Here is a 21,727-nt window from a genome sequence, read left to right as displayed (position 1 = left end):
TATCTATGGAATACAAAATAGAATGATGACTAACCAATTCAATTTACTATTATATATCATTACCTGAGGTTTGCCCAAGCACCTTGAAATTTAAGTACTTTATGTAAAATATAAAGGTACAAATATACATGAAGGTTCATTCTCAAACCTATGTTCCAAGAAAATATTGTCCTGATATATTGCTAGAAAATCTTTCAAATATATCTAATGAAAACACTTTAGAAAAATAAAAGAAATTACTCTCATCATGCCAAGTGTTTGTATGTGACCAAAAAAAAAATTAAACTGCAGGTTTGTATTGTACCAAGTAATTGCCAATTGACTTTCCTCACACCACATTATATGCTGGTAATTCTGATATATCTCAACTGTACCAAATTAGAATAAAATAATGCTACCAGTAATGATATCTAAGCATACTTGAACTGACATTGCAATAAGGGGGTAGGCCTTAGCACTGGCACAACAGGTTCAAGAGCTTGGAGTAACAAAATTTTGTTTGAGAACCTAATTTTTGGCATAATGTAAATGATTTATGTACCATCAAATTATGTACCCATTTGTGAATTTGAAGGCATACTTTAGATAGACTAAGAAAGGGTAAAGCATAATGTTTGCCTAAGCTGATTTCCATCAAGACCAGAAATGTGTACAATATAAATGTACAGTATATCAAGGTAATGAACAAATTTAAAAACAATGAACAACCAAAAGGAAAAATAGTTTACAGAAACAGCTATTGAAAGAAGCTTAAAATTTCTGCATGATCGTCTCCAAATAACATTTTCCAGGGAGCTGGGCTGACTACACAATTCTGAAGTATGATAACTATTTGTGGCTGGAATGAGAAGGCCACTAATTTCATCATGTGAATGCAAAAAGTCAAACCAAGTATGAACATTAGCCTACAAAGTACAGGTTCCAGAATTAGCAAATTAGAATAAAACATAAGACTTGTATTTGCAAGTCATCTGCTTTCCAATTCATAATGAATAATTACTAAGAATCCATTTATAATCCTACCGTGAGTCTGGACAGTGTGAAGGCTGGAAGTCTACGCATGCTATACTTTTCGTGCTCCCAAGCTTGCGTATCCTCTTGAAGATTAATTTTTCGATGTACCATTTCAACCTCAACGCCAGAAGCCTTTCCAGACTCCTCTAAAGCCTTGAATAAAAAAGTTAATTATTATCACAAAAACTCTGTTCCTAGACAGATACAAACCCTCATATTCCTATCTAAAGACTTGGGTTTGTATTATTAGGATTTGAAATTTGCGATACAATATTATATACAAGGTTCCTAAGGAAAAGACAATAGTGCAAGAAAAAAAAAAAGCTTTAAGTGAAACAAAACTAATTTTACCTTTAGATCCCTCACTTCTATGTAGGTAACTATACTCAATTTTTTTTAATAAGGTGCATTTGCACTGACTCGCAGCGGTACCCTTTTAGCTCGGAAAAGTTTCCTGCTATCTGATTGGTTAGAATTATCTTGTCCAACCAATCAGTACTCAGGAAACTTTTCCCAGCGAAAAGGGCACCACTGCGAGACGGTGCAAATCTCCCTCACAAAAAAGAATCAACTACTGTACTGTATAACGAAGTATGGAAGCACAAGCTCATAATACTATACCCTTAAAGTATCTGCAATGTACATGAAACTCAAGCATCAACACAAATAATGAACATTCCAGAATTACTTAAAACGCACAAATCAAGCGTGATACCAAAACAAATAACTAATGCATATCAAGACTAAGATATTACCTACCTGATAGAAGCTATGTCCAGGTGAGGTTTCTTTCGGTTTCTTGGAAACATGCAGCCTAAGAGTATTACCATTGGCAAGGGTATCTAAACACAGCGTAAAGTGGGTCTCTGACAGCAATGGAGAATCTGAGGCATCCAAATGATCTTCCAAGAACCTCTTAGAACCCTAAAATGGAAATAAAATTTTTTTAAAATCTCCACATACAACTAATGTAAAATAAGCATGTCAATTTTTAAATATTTTGGCATGCATTTTAACATGAGAACTCTTTGTTTATCCTGACAACATAAAAATACAATTTTTCTTGACAAGACTGATTTTAATTATTATGCAAGTGTTTATTTATTTTTAGGTTACATTTCACCTCTAACCCCATAAAGGGATATGTACACTGTGTAAACTCTTTACGACAATATCAATAACATTACAATATGTTACCATTAATAATAGTCTTTTGGCCATTCAAAGCAATAAACAACAACCTCAGAAGAGCCCAATTTATCTGCTACTGTAGACAGATACATAGAGTATATCATCACTGATTTCATTATAAGAGCTTTTCAGTCAGCTTTTCAATTTATAGCATTACTTGCACAATGACACAAAAATGTAGTAAATAAATACATATGTACATAAAGGGTAGGCATTACAATCAATCATACGAGGAAAGAAAAGTATATTTTTCTGTAATTCCCGTTTATCTTTTTTATTCTTGTATTAGGCGTGTATTGTTCCGCTATACAAAGATAAGGGAGATGTGCAAGAGTATTGTAGTTCTAGGGGTATTAGTTTTTTTAATGTGGTTGGAATAGTTTATGGTAGAGTGTTCATTAGTCGGATTAATGATAAACAGACGATGCAATCTTAGAAGTACAGGGTGGTTTTAGGCGAGGTAGGGGATGTACAGATCAGATTTTTGCAGTTAGGCAGATATACAGGAAATATTTAGAAAAATGTATGGAAGTGTATGTTGCATTTATGGATCTACAGAAAGCTTAGGATAGAGTTGATAGGGAAGCGATGTGGAATGTGATGAGGTTATATGGAATTGAAGGAAGGTTGTTGCAAACAGGATGCTATAAGCCCAGGGGCTCCAACAGGGAAAATAGCTCAGTGAGGAAAGGAAACAAAGAAAAATGTTATTTTTATTAGTAAAATAAATTTTTGAATATACTTACCCGATGATCATGTAGCTGTCAACTCCGTTGCCCGACAGAAATCTACGGACGGGATACGCCAGCGATCGCTATACAAGAGGGGGGTGTACTCACCAGCGCCATCTGTGGTCAGGTACTCCAGTACTTCTTGTCAACACCACCTCAATTTTTTCCTCGGTCCACTGGTTCTCTATGGGGAGGAAGGGTGGGTCAATTAAATCATGATCATCGGGTAAGTATATTCAAAAATTTATTTTACTAATAAAAATAACATTTTTCAATATTAATCTTACCCGATGATCATGTAGCTGATTCACACCCAGGGGGGTGGGTGAGAACCAGTATACATGTTAATCAAGAAGCTAAGTATCCCATATTTCATTTTTATCAGTTATTCAAAATAACAAATAAAATTATAAGTACCTGGTAAGGAAGTCGACTTGAACCATTACTCTGCCTTTAATAAGTACGTCTTCCTTACTGAGCGCAGCGGTCCTCTTAGGAGGCTGAACAACTCTTAGGTGCTGAAGTATAAAGGGCTGCAACCCATACTAAAGGACCTCATCACAACCTCTAACCTAGGCGCTTCTCAAGAAAGAATTGACCACCCGCCAAATCAACTAGGATGCGGAAGGCTTCTTAGCCCACCGTACAACCCAAAACAACAATAAAAGCATTCAAGAGAAAGGTTAAAAAGGTTATGGGATTATGGGAATGTAGTGGCTGAGCCCTCACCTACTACTGCACTCGCTGCTACGAATGGTCCCAGGGTGTAGCAGTTCTCGTAAAGAGACTGGACATCTTTGAGATAGAATGATGCAAACACTGACTTGCTTCTCCAATAGGTTGCATCCATAATACTCTGCAGAGAACGGTTCTGTTTGAAGGCCACTGAAGTAGCCACAGCTCTCACTTCATGTGTCCTTACCTTCAGCAAAGCAAGGTCTTCTTCCTTCATATGAGAATGAGCTTCTCTAATCAGAAGCCTTATGTAGTAAGAAACTGCGTTCTTAGACATAGGCAGCGAAGGTTTCTTAATAGCACACCATAGGGCCTCTGATTGTCCTCGCAAGGGTTTTGACCTTTTAAGATAGTACTTAAGAGCTCTGACAGGGCAAAGTACTCTCTCCCGTTCGTTACCCACCATGTTGGAAAGGCTAGGTATTTCGAACGATTTAGGCCAAGGACGTGAAGGAAGCTCATTTTTTGCCAAAAAACCGAGCTGTAAGGAACATGTAGCCGTTTCAGATGTGAAACCTATGTTCCTGCTGAAGGCGTGAACCTCACTTACTCTTTTGGCTGTTGCAAGGCAGACGAGGAAAAGAGTTTTGAGAGTGAGGTCTTTGAAAGAGGCTGACATTAGAGGTTCAAATCTAGATGACATAAGGAACCTTAGGACTACGTCTAGGTTCCAGCCTGGAGTGGACAACCGACGTTCTTTAGAGGTCTCAAAAGACCTAAGGATGTCCTGCAGATCTTTGTTGGAGGAAAGATCCAAGCCTCTGTGGCGGAAAACCGCTGCCAACATACTTCTGTACCCCTTGATCGTAGGAGCTGATAGAGATCTAACATTCCTAAGATGTAACAGGAAGTCAGCAACTTGGGTTACAGTGGTACTGGTAGAGGAAACTGCATTGGTTCTGCACCAGCTTCGGAAGACTTCCCACTTAGATTGATAGACTCTGCGAGTGGATATCCTCCTTGCTCTGGCAATCGCTCTGGCTGTCTCCTTCGAAAAGCCTCTAGCTCTAGAGAGTCTTTCGATAGTCTGAAGGCAGTCAGACGAAGAGCGTGGAGGCTTGGGTGTACCTTCTTTACGTGAGGTTGACGCAGAAGGTCCACTCTTAGAGGGAGAGTCCTGGGAACGTCGACCAGCCATTGCAGTACCTCTGTGAACCATTCTCTTGCAGGCCAAAGGGGAGCAACCAACGTCAGCCGTGTCCCTTCGTGAGAGACGAACTTCTGAAGAACCCTGTTGATGATCTTGAACGGCGGGAATGCATACAGGTCGAGGTGGGACCAATCCAGCAGAAAAGCATCCACGTGAACTGCTGCCGGGTCTGGAATCGGGGAACAGTACAATGGGAGCCTCTTGGTCATCGAGGTAGCGAACAGATCTATAGTTGGCTGACCCCACAGGGCCCAAAGTCTGTTGCACACGTTCTTGTGAAGGGTCCACTCTGTGGGGATGACTTGACCCTTCCTGCTGAGGCGATCTGCCGAGACATTCATATCGCCCTGAATGAACCTCGTTACTAGCGTGAGCTTTCGACTTTTTGACCAAATGAGGAGGTCCCTTGCGATCTCGAACAGCTTCCTCGAATGAGTCCCTCCCTGCTTGGAGATGTACGCCAAGGCTGTGGTGTTGTCGGAGTTCACCTCCACCACCTTGTTTAGCAGGAGGGACTTGAAGTTCATTAAGGCCAGATGAACTGCCAACAACTCCTTGCAATTGATGTGAAGCGTTTCCTGTTCCTGGTTCCATGTCCCCGAGCATTCCTGTCCGTCCAATGTCGCGCCCCAGCCCGAGTAGAGATGAAGGTCGGGGGTCTGAACAGCTAATGAGAGACCCTCCTTGAGAAGAATGCTGTTCTTCCACCACGTTAGAGTAGCCCTCATCTCTTTGGAAACAGGAATAGAGACCGTCTCGAGCGCCATATCCTTGTTCCAGTGAGCTGCTAGATGGTACTGAAGGGGGCGGAGGTGGAGTCTCCCTAACTCGATGAACAGGGCTAGCGATGAAAGAGTCCCTGTTAGACTCATCCACTGCCTCACCGAGCATCGGTTCTTCTTCAGCATGCTCAGGATGCACTCTAGGGCTTGGTTGATTCTTGGGGCCGACGGAAAAGCCCGAAAAGCTCGACTCTGAATCTCCATTCCCAGGTAAACGATGGTTTGGGAAGGAACGAGCTGGGACTTCTCTAAATTGACCAAGAGACCCAGTTCCTTGGTCAAATCCAAAGTCCATCTGAGACTCTCCAGACAGCGACGACTTGTGGGGGCTCTTAAAAGCCAGTCGTCTAAATAAAGGGAGGCTCTGATGTCTGCCAAGTGAAGGAATTTCGCAATATTCCTCATCAGTCGCGTAAACACAAGAGGTGCCGTGCTTAGGCCAAAGCACAGGGCTTGGAACTGGTACACAACCTCTCCAAAGACGAATCTCAGAAAAGGTTGGGAGTCTGGATGGATGGGAACGTGAAAGTAGGCGTCTTTCAGATCCAACGAGACCATCCAGTCCTCCTGCCTGACCGCTGCTAGGACCGACTTCGTCGTCTCCATTGTGAACGTCTGCTTGGTGACATAAGCATTGAGCGCACTGACGTCCAGCACCGGTCTCCAACCTCCTGTCTTCTTGGCCACCAGGAAGAGACGGTTGTAAAAGCCCGGGGATTGATGGTCCCGGACTATCACCACTGCCTCCTTCTGTAACAGGAGCGACACCTCTTGATGTAACGCTAGCCTCTTGTCCTTCTCCTTGTAGTTGGGAGAGAGGTTGATGGGAGATGTGGTCAGAGGGGGATTGTGGCAGAACGGAATTCTGTAACCCTCCCTTAGCCACTTGACAGACTGAGCGTCTGCACCTCTTCTTTCCCAGGCTTGCCAGAAGGTCTTGAGTCTGGCTCCTACAGCTGTCTGGAGAGGAGGGAAGTCAAAGCTTGCTTTTCGTGGACTTGGCACCTTTCTTGGACTTGCCCCAGTGACTGTCTGCACGGGAACTTCCTCTACTGGGGGCTCTGCCACGAAAGGGCGGAATGAATCTGGTAGCAGGTGTATCAGCCACAGGGGTGCGGTAAGATCTCGGCACGGAAGGTACGGTTTTAGCCTTACGTGCTGACGAGGCCATGAGGTCATGCGTATCTTTCTGGATAAGAGCCGCAGCCATCTCCTTGATTAGCTCCTCCGGAAACAGGAACTTGGAGAGAGGAGCAAACAGCAACTGTGACCTCTGGCAAGGGGTGATGCCAGTCGATAAGTAGGAGCATAGATGTTCCCTTTTCTTGAGGACTCCTGAGACAAAAATAGAGGCAAGTTCGCCAGAACCATCGCGAATTGCTCTGTCCATACAGGACATGATCAGCATGGCCGAGTCTTTGTCAGAAGGGGCAGTCTTCCTGCTTAAGGCCCCCAGGCACCAATCGAGGAAATTAAAAATTTCGAAGGCGCGAAAGACTCCCTTCAACAAGTGGTCTAGATCAGAAAAAGTCCAGCAGACCTTCGAGCGTCTCATAGCCGACTTACGGGGAGAGTCAACCAAACTTGAGAAGTCGGCCTGGGCAGAGGCAGGGACCCCCAAGCCAGGTTCCTCTCCCGTGGCATACCAGACGCCCGACTTAGAAGCCAGCTTAGGAGGAGGAAACACAAAAGATGTCCTTCCCAGTTGCTGCCTGGACTGCAACCAATCCCCTAAAACCCTCAAAGCTCTCTTTGATGATCTGGCGAGGACAAGCTTGGTGTAGGCAGACGTAATAGACTGCATGCCTAGAGAAAACTCGGAAGGAGGAGAACGAGGGGTTGCAGATACGAAGTGTTCAGGGTATAACTCTCTGAACAGAGCCAGGACCTTACGAAAGTCTAAGGAAGGCGGCGAAGACTTGTGTTCCTCCACATCAGAAGAAGGATCATCCAGGCGAGTAGCTTCATCCTCAGAAACCTCATCGCCTGAGAGTTGAGAAGCGAGAGGTAACGGTATAGCGGCATGCTGAATGGCTGAATCCTGCAGAACGGGTGCATGCGCACTTGCGGATCCATCATCATGCCTCTGCTGAAGAGGCTGAGGGCTGGCAATGACAAAGTCATGAGGCTGGGGTGAAGGAGGTTCTGCGGTGGTCTGAGGAGCAAGCGTGGTCAGAAGCGAATGCTGTAAGGCATGAGGTTCATGCTGCATGGTATGCGGCTCATGTTGAATGGGAAGAGGCTCATGCTGCGAAGAATGCGGCTGCTGCATGCGTTGAGGAGGCTGCCTCATAGCATGAGGTTCCTGCCTCAAGGGTTGCGCCTGCCTCAAGGGTTGAGGAGGTAGCTGCGCAGAGAGAGGCTCTTGCCTCAAGGGTTGAGGCGGTTGCCGCATAGCATGAGGTTGCTGCCTCATGGGTAGAGGAGGTTGCCGCAACTCATGAGGTTCCTGCCTCATGGGTAGAGGAGGTTGCCGCATAGCAAGAGGCTCCTGCCTCAAGGGTTGAGGAGGTTGCCGCATAGCAAGAGGCTCCTGCCTCAAGGAAAGAGGAGGTTGCTGCATAGCGCTGGTACCTGGCAACTCCCAATGCGGCAGCTCACGCATGGAGGCAGGAGGAGCCTCAACATCATACGTCTGGCAGGGTGGACTGCGCAGAGGTGGAGGAGCGCTCGCAGGAGGAGGTGTGCTAACCTTCTCTGCCTGAAACTCCTGCATCAAAACCGCAAGCTGAGACTGCATAGTCTGCAGCATAGACCACTTGGGATCAACAGAAGTTGGAGCAGAGGCCTGTTGAGGCACCGCTTTACCTCTCTTAGGAGGTGTGCAGTCATCAGATGACTGCGGCGAGTCCGAACTGGCCCAGTGGCTACACCTGGGCCGTTGGACTCGCTCGGACGGGACCTTACGCTTAAGAGGTCGTGAGACCTGGGTCCAGCGTTTCCTCCTGGAAACTTCTTCCGCAGACGAGGAATTTAAGGGCTCAATCGTCTGGGAGTGGAAGTGACGATCTCTATCAGATACGCCCGCAACCACTGAGGATACAACTGTGCGCCGATCAAGGCCTGCCGAACCCTTTTGCCCTTCGACGTTGCTTCTCCCCTGGGCTTGGGAGCTTGCAAGAGGTCCCGGACTGGGAGGACGACTGGCACGCACAGAAGTATCCTCATGCGCAACACTGACACTGACACTAGGCACAGCACTGGCACTAACACTTCCCACTGCACTTTTCACTTTAAGTTCCTTGACATCTGCCAAGAGAAGATTGTGGTCACTCACTAAAGACTCCACCTTATCACCAAGAGCCTGAATGGCACGTAACATATCCGACATATCAGGCTGAGCACTCGTAGTAGGTTCGGGGGTCACCACTACAGGGGAAGGAAAAGGTTGAGGATCATGGGGGGAGGAATAAACCAAAGAGCGAGAAGAACTCCTCCTAACTCTCTCCCTCTCTAACCTAGTCGTATACTTGAGGAATTCATTAAAATCGAATTCCGAAAGCCCAGCACATTCCCCACATCGATCTTCCAACTGACAGGATTTTCCCCTACAGTCGGAACAAACGGTGTGAGGATCAACAGAGGCCTTCGGAAGACGCCTATTACAAGTCCTAACACTACATCGCCTAATTTTAGGAGCTTGAGAGTGGTCGGACATCTTGAATTTAGAGAACAGTCAAGGGGGAATTCCAAAGTAAAGCAAAGATCGTTAACCAATAAATCAATTTAATTCCAAAAGCTATCTAAGCTAAGGGAAAAGCTTCCTGTACAGCGAAGGCTAAATTTTAGAGCAAATACTTCACCAAAACCGTGAACAAAGACTCCAAAATTAACAGCGTATCCATGTAGGTCTTGCCGGCGGCACGACAGAGGAAAAATTGAGGTGGTGTTGACAAGAAGTACTGGAGTACCTGACCACAGATGGCGCTGGTGAGTACACCCCCCTCTTGTATAGCGATCGCTGGCGTATCCCGTCCGTAGATTTCTGTCGGGCAACGGAGTTGACAGCTACATGATCATCGGGTAAGATTAATATTGAAAAATAAAATATTTTAAGAAGAGCAAAAAGATTAAAATAAATATCTCCTATATAAATTATAAAAGCTTTAATAAACCAAGAGGAAGAGAAATAAGATAGAATAGTGTGCCCAAGTGTACCCTCAAGCAAGAGAACTCTAACCCAAAAGACAGTGGAAGACCATGCTACAGAAGCTATGGAACTATCCAAGATTAGAGAACAAAGGTTTGATTTTAGAGTGTCCTCCTAGAAGAGCTGCTTACCATAGCTAAAGAGTCTCTTCTACCCTAATAAAGTTAAAAGTTGCCACTAAACAATTACAGTGAAGAGAGAAGAATTGTTTGGTAATCTCAGTGTTGTCCGGTGTATGAGGACAGAGGATGTGTAAAGAATAGGGCAGACTATTCGGTGTGTGTGTGTGTGTGTGTGTGTGTGTGTGTGTGTGTGTGTGTGTGTGTGTGTGTGTGTGTGTGTGTGTGTAGGCAAAGAGAAAATGAACCGTAACCAGAGAGAAGGATCCAATGTAGTACTGTCTGGCCAATCAAATGACCTCATAACTCTCTAGTGGTAGTATCTCAACGGGTGGCTAGTGCCCTGGCCAACCTCCTTTATAAGTTCTTGTATGTGTAGGTTTACGTTAAAAAGTCACTATTACTTCAATATATTTTATTATCATTATTATTATTATTACTAGCCAAGCTACAACCCTAGTTTAAAAATCAAGATGCTATAAGTCCAAGGGATCCCACAGGGAAAAATAGCCCAGTGAGGAAAGGAAATAAGGAAATTAATAAATGAGAACAAATTAGGTAGTAAAGTGTGTGATAGGATAGGAAATGAAGTGACAGTGGTTGCCTGTTAGAGTGAATGAAAAACCATAAGGGAATAAACAAAAGAATAGCTTTGCCATGAAAAAATACTGCAGAAAGCCATGAATCTAGTAAAATCACTCTTACCTGATAATTAATGGCACCTCCTCCCGACAATAGGAAGGCTACATTCAAACGTGGATGAGTTCTGGGAGATGTATAAAGGCGGGAAAGAATGCGAGCAAGTTCCAATAAAATTACAACTCCTGAACCATTGCTATCTCCACCCCACGACAGTTCCTGCAATCAAGAGCAATTCATTAAAACTTAAGATGTGATGTAAAATACCACAATAAGCTGGCTGATAACCCACTAAAAAGTATCTTTCAAATATTTAGAACATTGGTATTCTTATTTTGACCAAAATTACAATGGAATGGTTTTATGAAAGCCAATACAGTGATACCTCGGTACTCGACCATAATCCGTTCGAGATCCGTGTTCGACCTCCGATTTGTTCGAGTACCGAATTTTTTTTCCCCATAAGAAATAATGGTATATATTCTATTCCGTTCCCAAGCACTCGAACAGGCCCAAAATATTAATAAAACGTGTACCTAAACAACAATAATTATCTAAATGTGTATGAAATTGGTCAGAAAATCCTATAAAACAATTTTAAACCATTTACTGTACTAAAATAAAACAATTTTAAACCATTTTCTGTACTGTAGTGAACATACCTTTGAGCAGCGGTTCGATGGCATACAGGGATGGATGTGGAGAGGATGGAAGGGGGAGGTTACTGCTTGGAAGGAGAGTCCCCTTCCATGATGTGGCGGGGTAGTTCTCCTTCAGGAGTTGTTTCTCTCTCCAATGAAAGGGTGGGCAGATCTATTTCAGGGGTTTCTTCTCTTCTTTGTCTCTTCTTTGGAGGAGAAACAGGCTTTGATGTAGCAGCTTTCTTTTCTTTTGTGAAAAACTGGTCTATTGTTAATTGTTTCTTCCTCCTCTGCAGTATTCTTCGAAAATGATACATGACACTATCATTAAACATATGCACTGCCCGGTTTGCTACTGCAATTTCTGGGTGGTATTTTTCAGCAAAAGCCTGCACATCTGCCCACTTGGAACAAATTTCATTGATGAGAGAACTTGGAACATCCTCCCTTACCTCATCCTCTTCTGAAGATTCCTGCTCCACAATCAGATCCTGCTGCTGTTGTTGTTGCAGGTGCAACAATTCCTCCACAGTCAACTCGGTAGAATGGCTTTCTACAAGCTCATCAATATCATCCTTGTCGACCTCAAGCCCCAAACTCCTGCCCATGACAACAATTTCCTCAACGACATCAGTGTCATCAGAAATTACAGGGGTAGCAGTGCTTGGACCCGCCTCTGGTTGGAAACCTTCAAACTCCCTCTCTGTGACACATGATGGCCACAGCTTACGCCAGGCAGAGTTCAATGTCCTATAGGTCACACCTCGCCAAGCTTGGTCAATCATGTTAACAGAGTTGAGGATGCTGAAGTGTTCCTTCCAGAATTCCTTTAGGGTCAACTTCGTGTCACTGGTCACTTCAAAACACTTTCTGAAAAGGGCCTTGGTATAGAGTTTTTTGAAGTTTGAAATGACCTGTTGGTCCATGGGCTGGAGTATGGGAGTAGTATTGGGGGGCAAGAATTTGATTTTGATAAAGCTGTATTCTTCTTTCAAGTCATCCTCGAGACCTGGAGGATGTGCAGGAGCATTGTCCATAACCAGAAGACATTTCATTGGCAAGCTCTTTTCAATGAGGTAAGCCTTAACCTGGGGGGCAAACACTTCGTTTATCCACTCAGTAAAGAATTGTCTTGTGACCCAAGATTTAGTGTTCGAGCGCCACATAACTGGTAGTGCACTTTTACAAATATTATTTCGTTTGAACACCCGGGGGTTGTCCGAGTGGTACACTAACAAGGGTTTGATCTTGCAATCGCCACTTGCATTTGCACACAGCAACAATGTTAGCCTATCTTTCATTGGCTTGTGACCTGGCATCTTCGTCTCGTCCTTGGTAATGTACGTATTGGCTGGCATTTTCTTCCAAAATAACCCAGTCTCATCACAATTAAAGACTTGTTGTGCGATCAAATTTTGTTCATTTATGTACCGATCGAATTCCCCCACGTATTTATCGGCTGCAATTTGATCCGAACTAGCTGCCTCCCCATGCCTAGTAACACGATGAATACCTGTTCTATTACGAAACTTTTCAAACCAACCCCTGCTCGCTTTAAATGTAAATGAATCACTTTCACTGGTACTCGGACTTTTCTTCACTAATTCTTCATAGATATGCAACGCTTTTTCACAAATGAACGCTTCACTAACACTTTCCCCGGCCAACTGTTTTTCTTTAATAAATATTAAAAGCAACTTTTCCATCTCCTCAATCACTTGTGGCCTTTGCTTAGTTACCGCCGTAACTCCCGTTGCAACATTCGCCTTCTTAATCATTTCTTTATGCTTTAAAAACGTAGAAATGGTCGACTTCGCCATTCCGTATTCTACCGCTAAATCGGACACTCGTACACCATTCTCATATTTCGCTATAATTTCCTTCTTCAACTCGATCGTTGTTCGCACTGTTTTCCTCTTCTCCTTCCCCTTAACACTCATTACTTTCTTGGGACTCATTATGAAAGCTAAAAAAGCAATTAAAAGCACTGAAAATCACTAAATCACAACGAATGCTGATCGCGCGTTGTCTGAGTGACGCTCTCGAGAGAACTGATGCTTCCCGAACAAGCGAGAGTGGCCGAGATGGCGCGATCATCACAAAGCCCATGCGGTCGTCACGTGTTCGGCTGGTCGAGTACCGAATTTTTGGTCGAGCACCGCAGCAAAAATTTCTCGAAAATTTTGGTCGAACTCCGAATTGTTCGAGTATAGAGTCGTTCGACTACCGAGGTATCACTGTATTACTATTGTATACATCCAGGTCTTCAAAATATATATTAATAATTTCTTGAAATGTAAGGTCATAATGCAATGATGTCTAGTAAGACAGTGACAGATTTAAGGCCGATTCACACGACCCGTTTTCTTTCCGACAGGCTGGGTGGTGGCTAACCTCCGTCAAAATGTTGTACATTCACACGAGGCGTTCCGTATCCGTTTACCAGCGCGCGGTTTTCATTGTATACTTAGAATCTGTCACGTGAACATCGAGTAAATTACGATAATTTTGACACTATAGGATGTTGGTTGATAACTGTGTTGATAAAATAGGTTATGCAATTTCATTATACTTTATGCACACACCAAGAATATTAAAATTATGATAAATTCACCTGTTTTATTTAATGCCTCTCCAGTCATTTTCCATATCTTTTATTTGTGTAAATTATTTCTATACATCTTGTTTGCCATGTCAAACATCTCCTCATACCCTTGAAAAGGTTCAATTAACCTTTCATACATGGTGTAAACATCAAAATAACTAATTTCTATGACTCTATACTATGAGGAAAAGTCGGGGTTGTAAGCCACAAAACGAACGGGTACGATACAGGTCCTTATTCACACAAAACATCATCCACCCGTTGGTTGCGACAGATGGCTAACGGCCGTCAAACCGGACGAGGTTTCTTGGAAAGAAAGCCGGGCCGACTCGGACGGCTGACGTCCGAGGGCCGCCGTCTGCCTAACGGGTCGTGTGAACAGTTGCATTTGAATACACGTAAGAAAGCTAGACGCCGGTTAACCGACAGCCAGCCTGTCGGAAAGAAAACGGGTCGTGTGAATCGGCCTTTATCCTACAAATTTGAGATAAATGTTTACATACTGTATATCAAAAATCAGTTCACAGCCCACTGACATTTCAGTATCATAGTAATGGAAAGAACTACAAACATCCACAGGAAAGGGAACTCCTGGAACCTTCTAGTGTCGAGCCATTTTCTCTGACTTCAATGGGCTGTGCCAGAACTGCATCTAAAGGATCTTCTGATGCTTGGGGATATGCCTTCTTGATGGTTTCATGAAGCAAGAAGGAAATTATGTTTTTCAAATCATCCTTTTATTCCTGCCTGCACTAATAAACATATTTTGAATTCGCAGCCTGAAGGATTGGGTTCTTTTCAAGTAGCATCTAAGTGCCCTCATAGACCAAAGAAGAAAATTAGGAGTTAGTCGCATCCCAATTGGAGGAAATAAACAAAAGACTAAAACATGTCATCCTCGGCGGCAGAGTTCTGGGTTTTTTGCCACAATCTCTGGAACGTAGGTGAAAGAGACTGTTCTCAGTTCCCCAGATTGAGATATAACATTAGAAATACAATGAAGTTTCACCTACTCAAGAGAGAGAGAGGTACTCGTGCCAACACTTGTCGAAGTGGATTGTAACGGGGCCCCTTTTTCAAGGGAACTAAGGACTGATTACATCCCATGAAAGTGGGCCGAGTTCTTTTGACAAGCAAGACTGCTCTAATCTCCTGAGTAAAGACAATTCTTACAAATGAGAAAAGATCTAAGCTCTTCAATCAAAAGACCTAACTTCCCCACCACCCGCCAGTAACTGCCGGCATACCTCATTAAAATTTTAAAAGCCGAGTTTCAGCCAAGCTGAAATCATACTTCCCTCAATATCAATATTTTGCATCTCAATTTGGTCACCAAACTTCAATTCTTGAGATCTCAATACAATCATTACAGTACAGGATTTTTTCATTCAAGCTTAAAAGATAAATTTCAACTTACTGGGGCAGCTCCAAATGCATCATAATGGGCAACAATTGCAATTGTTGGCAGCTGCTCTTCGATGCCATAGCCACTCAGTTTTCCCTACAAGAGAATGCAGAACTATAAGAAACAAATAAGAGGAATTAGTAAATTACCACTTACTAAACATTGTAAATTACAAATCATAACAATATAATAGGAATAATCAACCTTATGAGCATAATTTACAGTTAAATTAATTCTTTTATTAACTAGCAAATGCTGCTAGTATCAGCTGCAAGGTAATTTTACAATTAAAAAGCCAAGTGATATGGATGAGCAATGGCAAATAGCAGCTGATGTAAATTCAAATCCTCTCTGTACTACGGTACCATGAAGAGAAACTATGGCTGTTGAGTGCAGTAAAGTATTACCATATTTAAACAAACAAATAAAAGGTATACACACATCACCTTTACATGATAATAGTAAAAACACTAAGAAAAAATAATTTAATTACTGTAACAAACCCTTATTCTTATCTACTGATATGCTTAGTTTACTAAATAAAAATAACCAGAGAAATTGAATGCCTGTAAAATACAGACCTTCCCACAATTAAAAATCCCAGTTACAGCTTAATACTATTTTGCACTCTACAGGATGTTGTCATGATAACTCAAATGATAGCAGACTCCCCTGAGAGTAACCATCAACAAGTTGATATGGGTTGGGCGCTAAATTAAAGAAGAGTAAATGATACTGCCCTTGTTCTATAACGATTCCGTGACCTGTTTCTGATGCTGACCATAAAACTTTAGAAAAAGGTACAATATACAGTATAAACACACTGGTATCATATCAGTTCTAATAACCTAATCTTATGGCTTCAAAGAAAAAAAAAAAGTGGTCACTTTCATCGCAAAATTTTCTAAACATTCAAAATGTTATTTTCATTATAAAGTAAATTTTTGAACATACCTGTACTTACCTGGTAGTTATATATATACTGCAGTTATATATATTGCTTACGTCTCTGACGTCACGGCAGAAAATTCAAAACTCGTGCCAATCGCCAATTGGATAGCCAGGTGTACTACATGTGCGCCCTAGCGAGGTACCTCGGAACCATTCCCTGTTCCCTCATATCTTCTATGCCTCTAGTCTCTAGAGGGGAGGAGGGTGGAAATTTAATCATATATAACTACCAGGTAAGTATGTTCAAAAATTTATTTTATAATGAAAATAACATTTTTAAACATAAGACTTACCTGGTAGTTATATATATAGCTGATTAACACCTTTGGTGGAGGGTTAGAGACAGCCAATATAGTTGGAATTTTTTTACTTAAGAGTTAATAAACAAACTTAAGGGTTCGTACCTGATAAGGAAGCTGACTTCAATGAATTCTTTCATTATGTCCGCTTTCCTTATGAGATCCAGCGATCCATCCAGGGGGCTGAAGACCTCTAAGAGCTGTCAAACCGGTCTAAAAACCTCTATGTGACTGGACCTCTTCCAATACTCTTGTTCCGGGTGCTCTCAAGGAACAAATTGACCACCTGACTAAAATCAATGATTGTGGGAGACTGTCGCAATCTCCAAAAACAACCATAAAAATATAAAAGTTCCAAGAAAAGAAAAAGATATTGGGATTATGGGAACGTAGTGGTGGATCCTTCCCCCACTACTGCACTCACTGTTACGAATGGTCCCAGAGTGTAGCAGTCCTCATAAAGAGTCTGGACACATTTCAAATAGTGTGAGGTGAACAAAGATTTACTCCTCCAAAAGGTTGTGTCCATAATGCGCTGCCACAATCTATTCTGCTTGAAGGCCACTGAAGTTGTTACAGCACTAACTTCATGCATCTTGACCTTTAAAAACTTGAGGCCAGTCTCACTGTAATGCGTATGAGCCTCTCTTATAAGAGTCTGATGAAGAATGAAAGGACATTCTTGACATCTTGTAACGAGGGCTTCTTGATCGAGCACCAAAGAGCTTTCGACTTGCCTCGCAACTCTTACATTCTGCCCAGGTAGAACTTCAGGGCTCTTACTGGACACAGGACTCTCTCCAACTCCTAACCAACCACATCACTCAAAAGCCTTGGGTCAAGGATGAGAAGAGCGGTCATTCTTGGCGAGGAAGCCTAACTGCAATGAGCAGATAGCTTCGTTATCTCGAAAGCCAACGTTTTTACTAAACGCATGTATTCACTGACTCTTTTAGCTGTCGTAAGACTAACAAAAATAGAGTTTTCATCATGAGGTCCTTAAATGAAGAAGAATGCAAGAGCTCAAGCCTGTCTCGCATAAGGAACTTCAGGACAATATCCAGAATCCAAGCTAGTGAATCCTGGTTGTTTCGATGTTTCAAACGATTTGAGAAGTACCTGTAGGACTTTATCATTTGAAAGGTCCAAGATACTGTGCCTGACTACAGTCACTAACACACTCCTGTATCCCTTGATGGAAGAGGATGAGCAAATGAGCTTCCTTCGAAGGTTCAACAGGAAGTCAGCAATCTGAACAGAGTTAACTCTGCACCATTCTCCAAAACCTCCAACTTGGATTGATAAATCATGATGGTAGAAGTCCTTATTGCCTTGTAAAAGCCCTAGCTGCCTCCTTCGAAAATCTCTAGCTCCTGTGAGTTTTCGATAGACTAAAGGTAGTTAGATGAAGAGCTGGTCGACTAGAAAGGTACCTTTCCAAGAGAGGTTGTTTGAGTAAATCTACTCTTAATGGAAGGCTTCTAGGAGAGTCCATCATCCATTCCAGTATCTCTGTGAACCATCCTCTTGAGGACCAAAAGAAGGCCACTAGAGTCACCTGGTCCCTTCGTGTGACACAAACTTTGTATCACCTTGTAAAGGACATAGAACGGAGGAAAAACGTGTTATATGCATTGACCTACAGTACACCACTTTGTCCAAACTGACCCTTCAAAGTTTTTTGATTGTCAACTGGACTGTCAACAGTTCCTTGTATGATGAGGAAGCTCTTCTGATCCTCTGTCCATAGTTCCGAAGCTTCCAACTGTCCGGGACACAACACAAGGTCTGAGTTCCTCCATTCAAAGGAATGACCTTCTGGAAGTTTGACCGGATCGTTCCACCAATGAAGGCAACTTCCTATGGCATCTGAAAAGGGATGCATACCAACTCTAGATCCTCTCCTTGTCCCAAAATGATTGAGGTTGAATCGGAGAGGACGAAGAAAAATCACACAAGGACAATAGCTTCTAGCTTCTGACTGACCAGGAAATGAACCCTGGTCCAGGAAAACTAGGATGAACAGTGACATATCAATGGTCACAAAGAAAGATTCAGCCTTCCCAGGGAAAAAACCCCATCCCAACGAGGAGAGGGTTCCCAACATACTCATCCACTTCCTCGCAGAAAACTTCTGTATCTTTAGAAAAGATTGCAGTTTCAAGACGACTTGCTCCGTTCTAAGGGGAGACATAAAAGCCCGAAAAAATTGACTCTGAATCACCATCCTTGAATAAAGTATCTTTTGTGATGGAGTCAGAAGATCTAACGGAAGTAGTGACGTTGTGTTTATCAGGATACATCTCCTTAAGGTCCTGACTTCTGGCGTCAAGGGAACCCAGATCACCATCTCTGTCGCTGCGTTGCTCTAAGGCTAGACGCTCGATAAAAACGTCCGTGATCAAAGAGATCGTAACTAGTGTCATCACGAAGTCCGATGTTCTCCTGTTCGATTTCATGCCTCATGCTAGATCTTCGATGTCGAGCGTCCTGAAAGACGAGGCGCCGAACGTCCTGTAAGACGTGGCGCCGAACGTCCTGTAAGACGTGGAGTCGAGCGTCCTGGAAGGTGTGGCGCAGAGCGTCCTGTAAGACGTGGCGCCGAGTGGCCAACAGAGTAAGACGCCAAACATCCTATAAGACGTCACGCTGAGCGTCCTGGTGTCAGAAGAGACTCCTCTTGTTGACAGGAAGACCCAATTCTTCAGATAGGTTCAACATTATCTGAAGATCCTTCATGAAGATCGAAAGAATGAGCTCTGAGAAGCCAATCATCCAGATACAGGGAGGCTTTGATGCCTCTAGAGGGTAGTATTCTGCTACATTTAGCATAAGTTTCGTGAACATTAGAGGGGCGGAGCTGAGACCAAAACACACGGCCCGAAACTGACACATTCTTCCCCCCTTCCTCCTTGTGAACAAACCTCAGAAAAGTTTGATTGCATAGCCTGCCTCTTAGACTCCTCTAGATCTGGGAGAGAGATCTATTACAGCTAAAACTAAAGGAGGTTTCCCTATAAAAGGAAATAGTAATCTTCCTTCAGAAGATGTACTGACTAAAGGTATGCTCCCCTCTTCTCCCAAGATTACCAGAAGTTGCGTAGTCTGGCTCTAGTGCCAGAAGGCGAAAGTAGTCAGACTCTGCTTCGCCCTGTGACCAGGCTGACTTGAGTCTTTTTATAGTTCATATATGACATTTTATATAGGACATATCTGTTTTGACGTCACTATTTTTAGAATGATTTATTTTTAATTTATTCTCATCATTTATTTATTTCCTTATTTCCTTTAATCACCGAGCTATTTTTTCCCTATTGGAGCCCTTGGGCTTATAGCATCTTGCTTTTCCAACTAGTGTTGTAGCTTGGCTAGAAAAAATAATAATAATAATCTCGTACCAGATACAAGATCTAGAGGCCAGTTTATTCAGAGGAAAAAAGAAAGCTGCCTTTCCTTGGTCCTTCTGAGACTCCATCCAGTCTCCCATCATCCTTAAAGCTCCATTGATGACCACATGTAAATTCAGAGGGTGGTGAACGTGGAGCAACAGGCACAAAATAATTTGGAAACTTTCACGAGTTTCTTAATCAACTGAAGGATGAAAGGACTTAGGATCTTCTCCTTCTGATAATCTCAAAATGTTATTTTCATTATAAAATAAATTTTTGAACATACATACCTGGTAGTTATATATAATTACCAGGTAAGTCTTATGTTTAAAATAATTCAACAGGAGAAAAGTGATCACCAATGTCTTCCTCTGACAAAAATCTTGTAAGGCGTGGCGCCGAGCGTCCTGAAATACGAGGCGCTGAGGGTCCTTAAAGACGAAGAGCCGAGCGTCCTGAAATACGAGGCGCCGAGCGTCCTGAAAGACGTGGCGTCGAGCGTCCTGAGAGACGTGACACCTAGTGTCCTGAAAGACGAGGCGCCGAGCGCTCTAGCAAAATGATCTTCATTACGACGCTCGGCGCGTTCGGTTTAATGACTTCCGATCAGAGGGTTCTCAAGGCCGACTGGCGCTCTGGGACAAAAACCGTGTCTATGTTGGTTCGTAAGCATTGCTATTATCAGCGAATATCTATGACTTACAGTATTGCTATTATCAGCATATGTGATGCAATGCAAGACTAAAAGCAGCGTTAGTAGCTTGACGTCCAACGCTCTTTGACTTTCCCATGGCAAGGGCGAGCATTCTGAGAATGTCAACAGGGACGCTCGAGAGGACATCTGCTTGGGAGCTAACACCTCTCGTTTCCCTTCGCCGATCGACATTCCTTCTCCCAGGGGTTGGGGAGCATGGAAGAGGTCTAAGGCTAGGATAATGACGTCCACTGTGCCGAACAAATTCACTGCACTAATTTAGCACTGAAACTTGCACTTTTAAACTCTTACAAAAAAGACCATAATTAGTCCTGCCACATAAAACTACCGGGAAAGCTGTATGTTATATGATTAAAATGAACAGATATAGGACTAACATATAAATATATGTAATCAACCCTTAATTCTTAAGAGTTCCCAAAAACAGTGATTTGTTATGATTAAAAAGAACAGATATAGCAATAACGTATATATATAAATGTAAACAACTCTTAAATCTTAAGGGTTCCCAAAAATAGTGATTTGCTACACTTTACAATTGGAACATATATATGAATATACAGTACGACTAATACTAGAATTCCCAATATCGAAAAGAAAATAAACAACGATACCAAGACATGTTGGGACTGCATCGATTGTCATGAGAACTACGCATCGCAAAATTAACAATACGCTAGTTCTATTTAATCTTTAAAAATAGATCGATGAATTAAAGAATGAATACTAAAAGGACAAGTATTTTCTTAAAAATTTTACATTAAAAGAACTTAAATACTTTGGGTTTTAAGTAGAATTTACTTTTCATAAATAACGATACAAAGTAATTTTTGATACTATATCGATTGATTGAGAACTGCATAGCGTAACTAGAAATGAAAATGCAAGTCATACTACGTGGATTACGTCATAAGATTGTGATGTCAGAGTTGGCAAAGTGTTTACCTACCGCCATCATGTTTAAAAAAGTAGGTTCATTAGTTTTACAGTAGTTAAAGCACTAACACTCAGTAAAAAAAACCCAACCAGCGAAGGCTAAAAGTAAATTGTACATCACCAAGATAATTGTAATATGACAAATTCGAAGATAATTTGTATTTTTCCTAACCATACAAACCTTAGCTATTTACAAAGGGTATTACTTTTAGCGCAGCTGAAATGACGAGCCAATAGTTTTTAACGAGGGTTAATTACCCCCGCGCTAGTTAGCG

General features: G+C 42.5%; 1 protein-coding gene across 1 annotated transcript in view; it reads right to left on the bottom strand.

The window, feature by feature from the left end:
• LOC137621597 (BOS complex subunit NCLN) overlaps positions 1-21,727 on the bottom strand; it is a 101,873-nt gene that overhangs the window by 18,270 nt on the left and 61,876 nt on the right. Inside the window, exons 5-8 of the mRNA XM_068352009.1 lie at positions 15,175-15,258; positions 10,578-10,730; positions 1,774-1,938; positions 1,024-1,167 (exon numbers count right to left, since the gene is read on the bottom strand). Of these exons, the coding sequence (XP_068208110.1) occupies positions 1,024-1,167; positions 1,774-1,938; positions 10,578-10,730; positions 15,175-15,258 (546 nt within the window). The remainder of the gene's footprint in view (positions 1-1,023; positions 1,168-1,773; positions 1,939-10,577; positions 10,731-15,174; positions 15,259-21,727) is intronic.

Source organism: Palaemon carinicauda, chromosome 28 (genome assembly GCF_036898095.1).
Source record: "Palaemon carinicauda isolate YSFRI2023 chromosome 28, ASM3689809v2, whole genome shotgun sequence".
NCBI lineage: Eukaryota > Metazoa > Arthropoda > Malacostraca > Decapoda > Palaemonidae > Palaemon > Palaemon carinicauda.
This window is presented reverse-complemented; position numbering and strand designations above follow the sequence as displayed.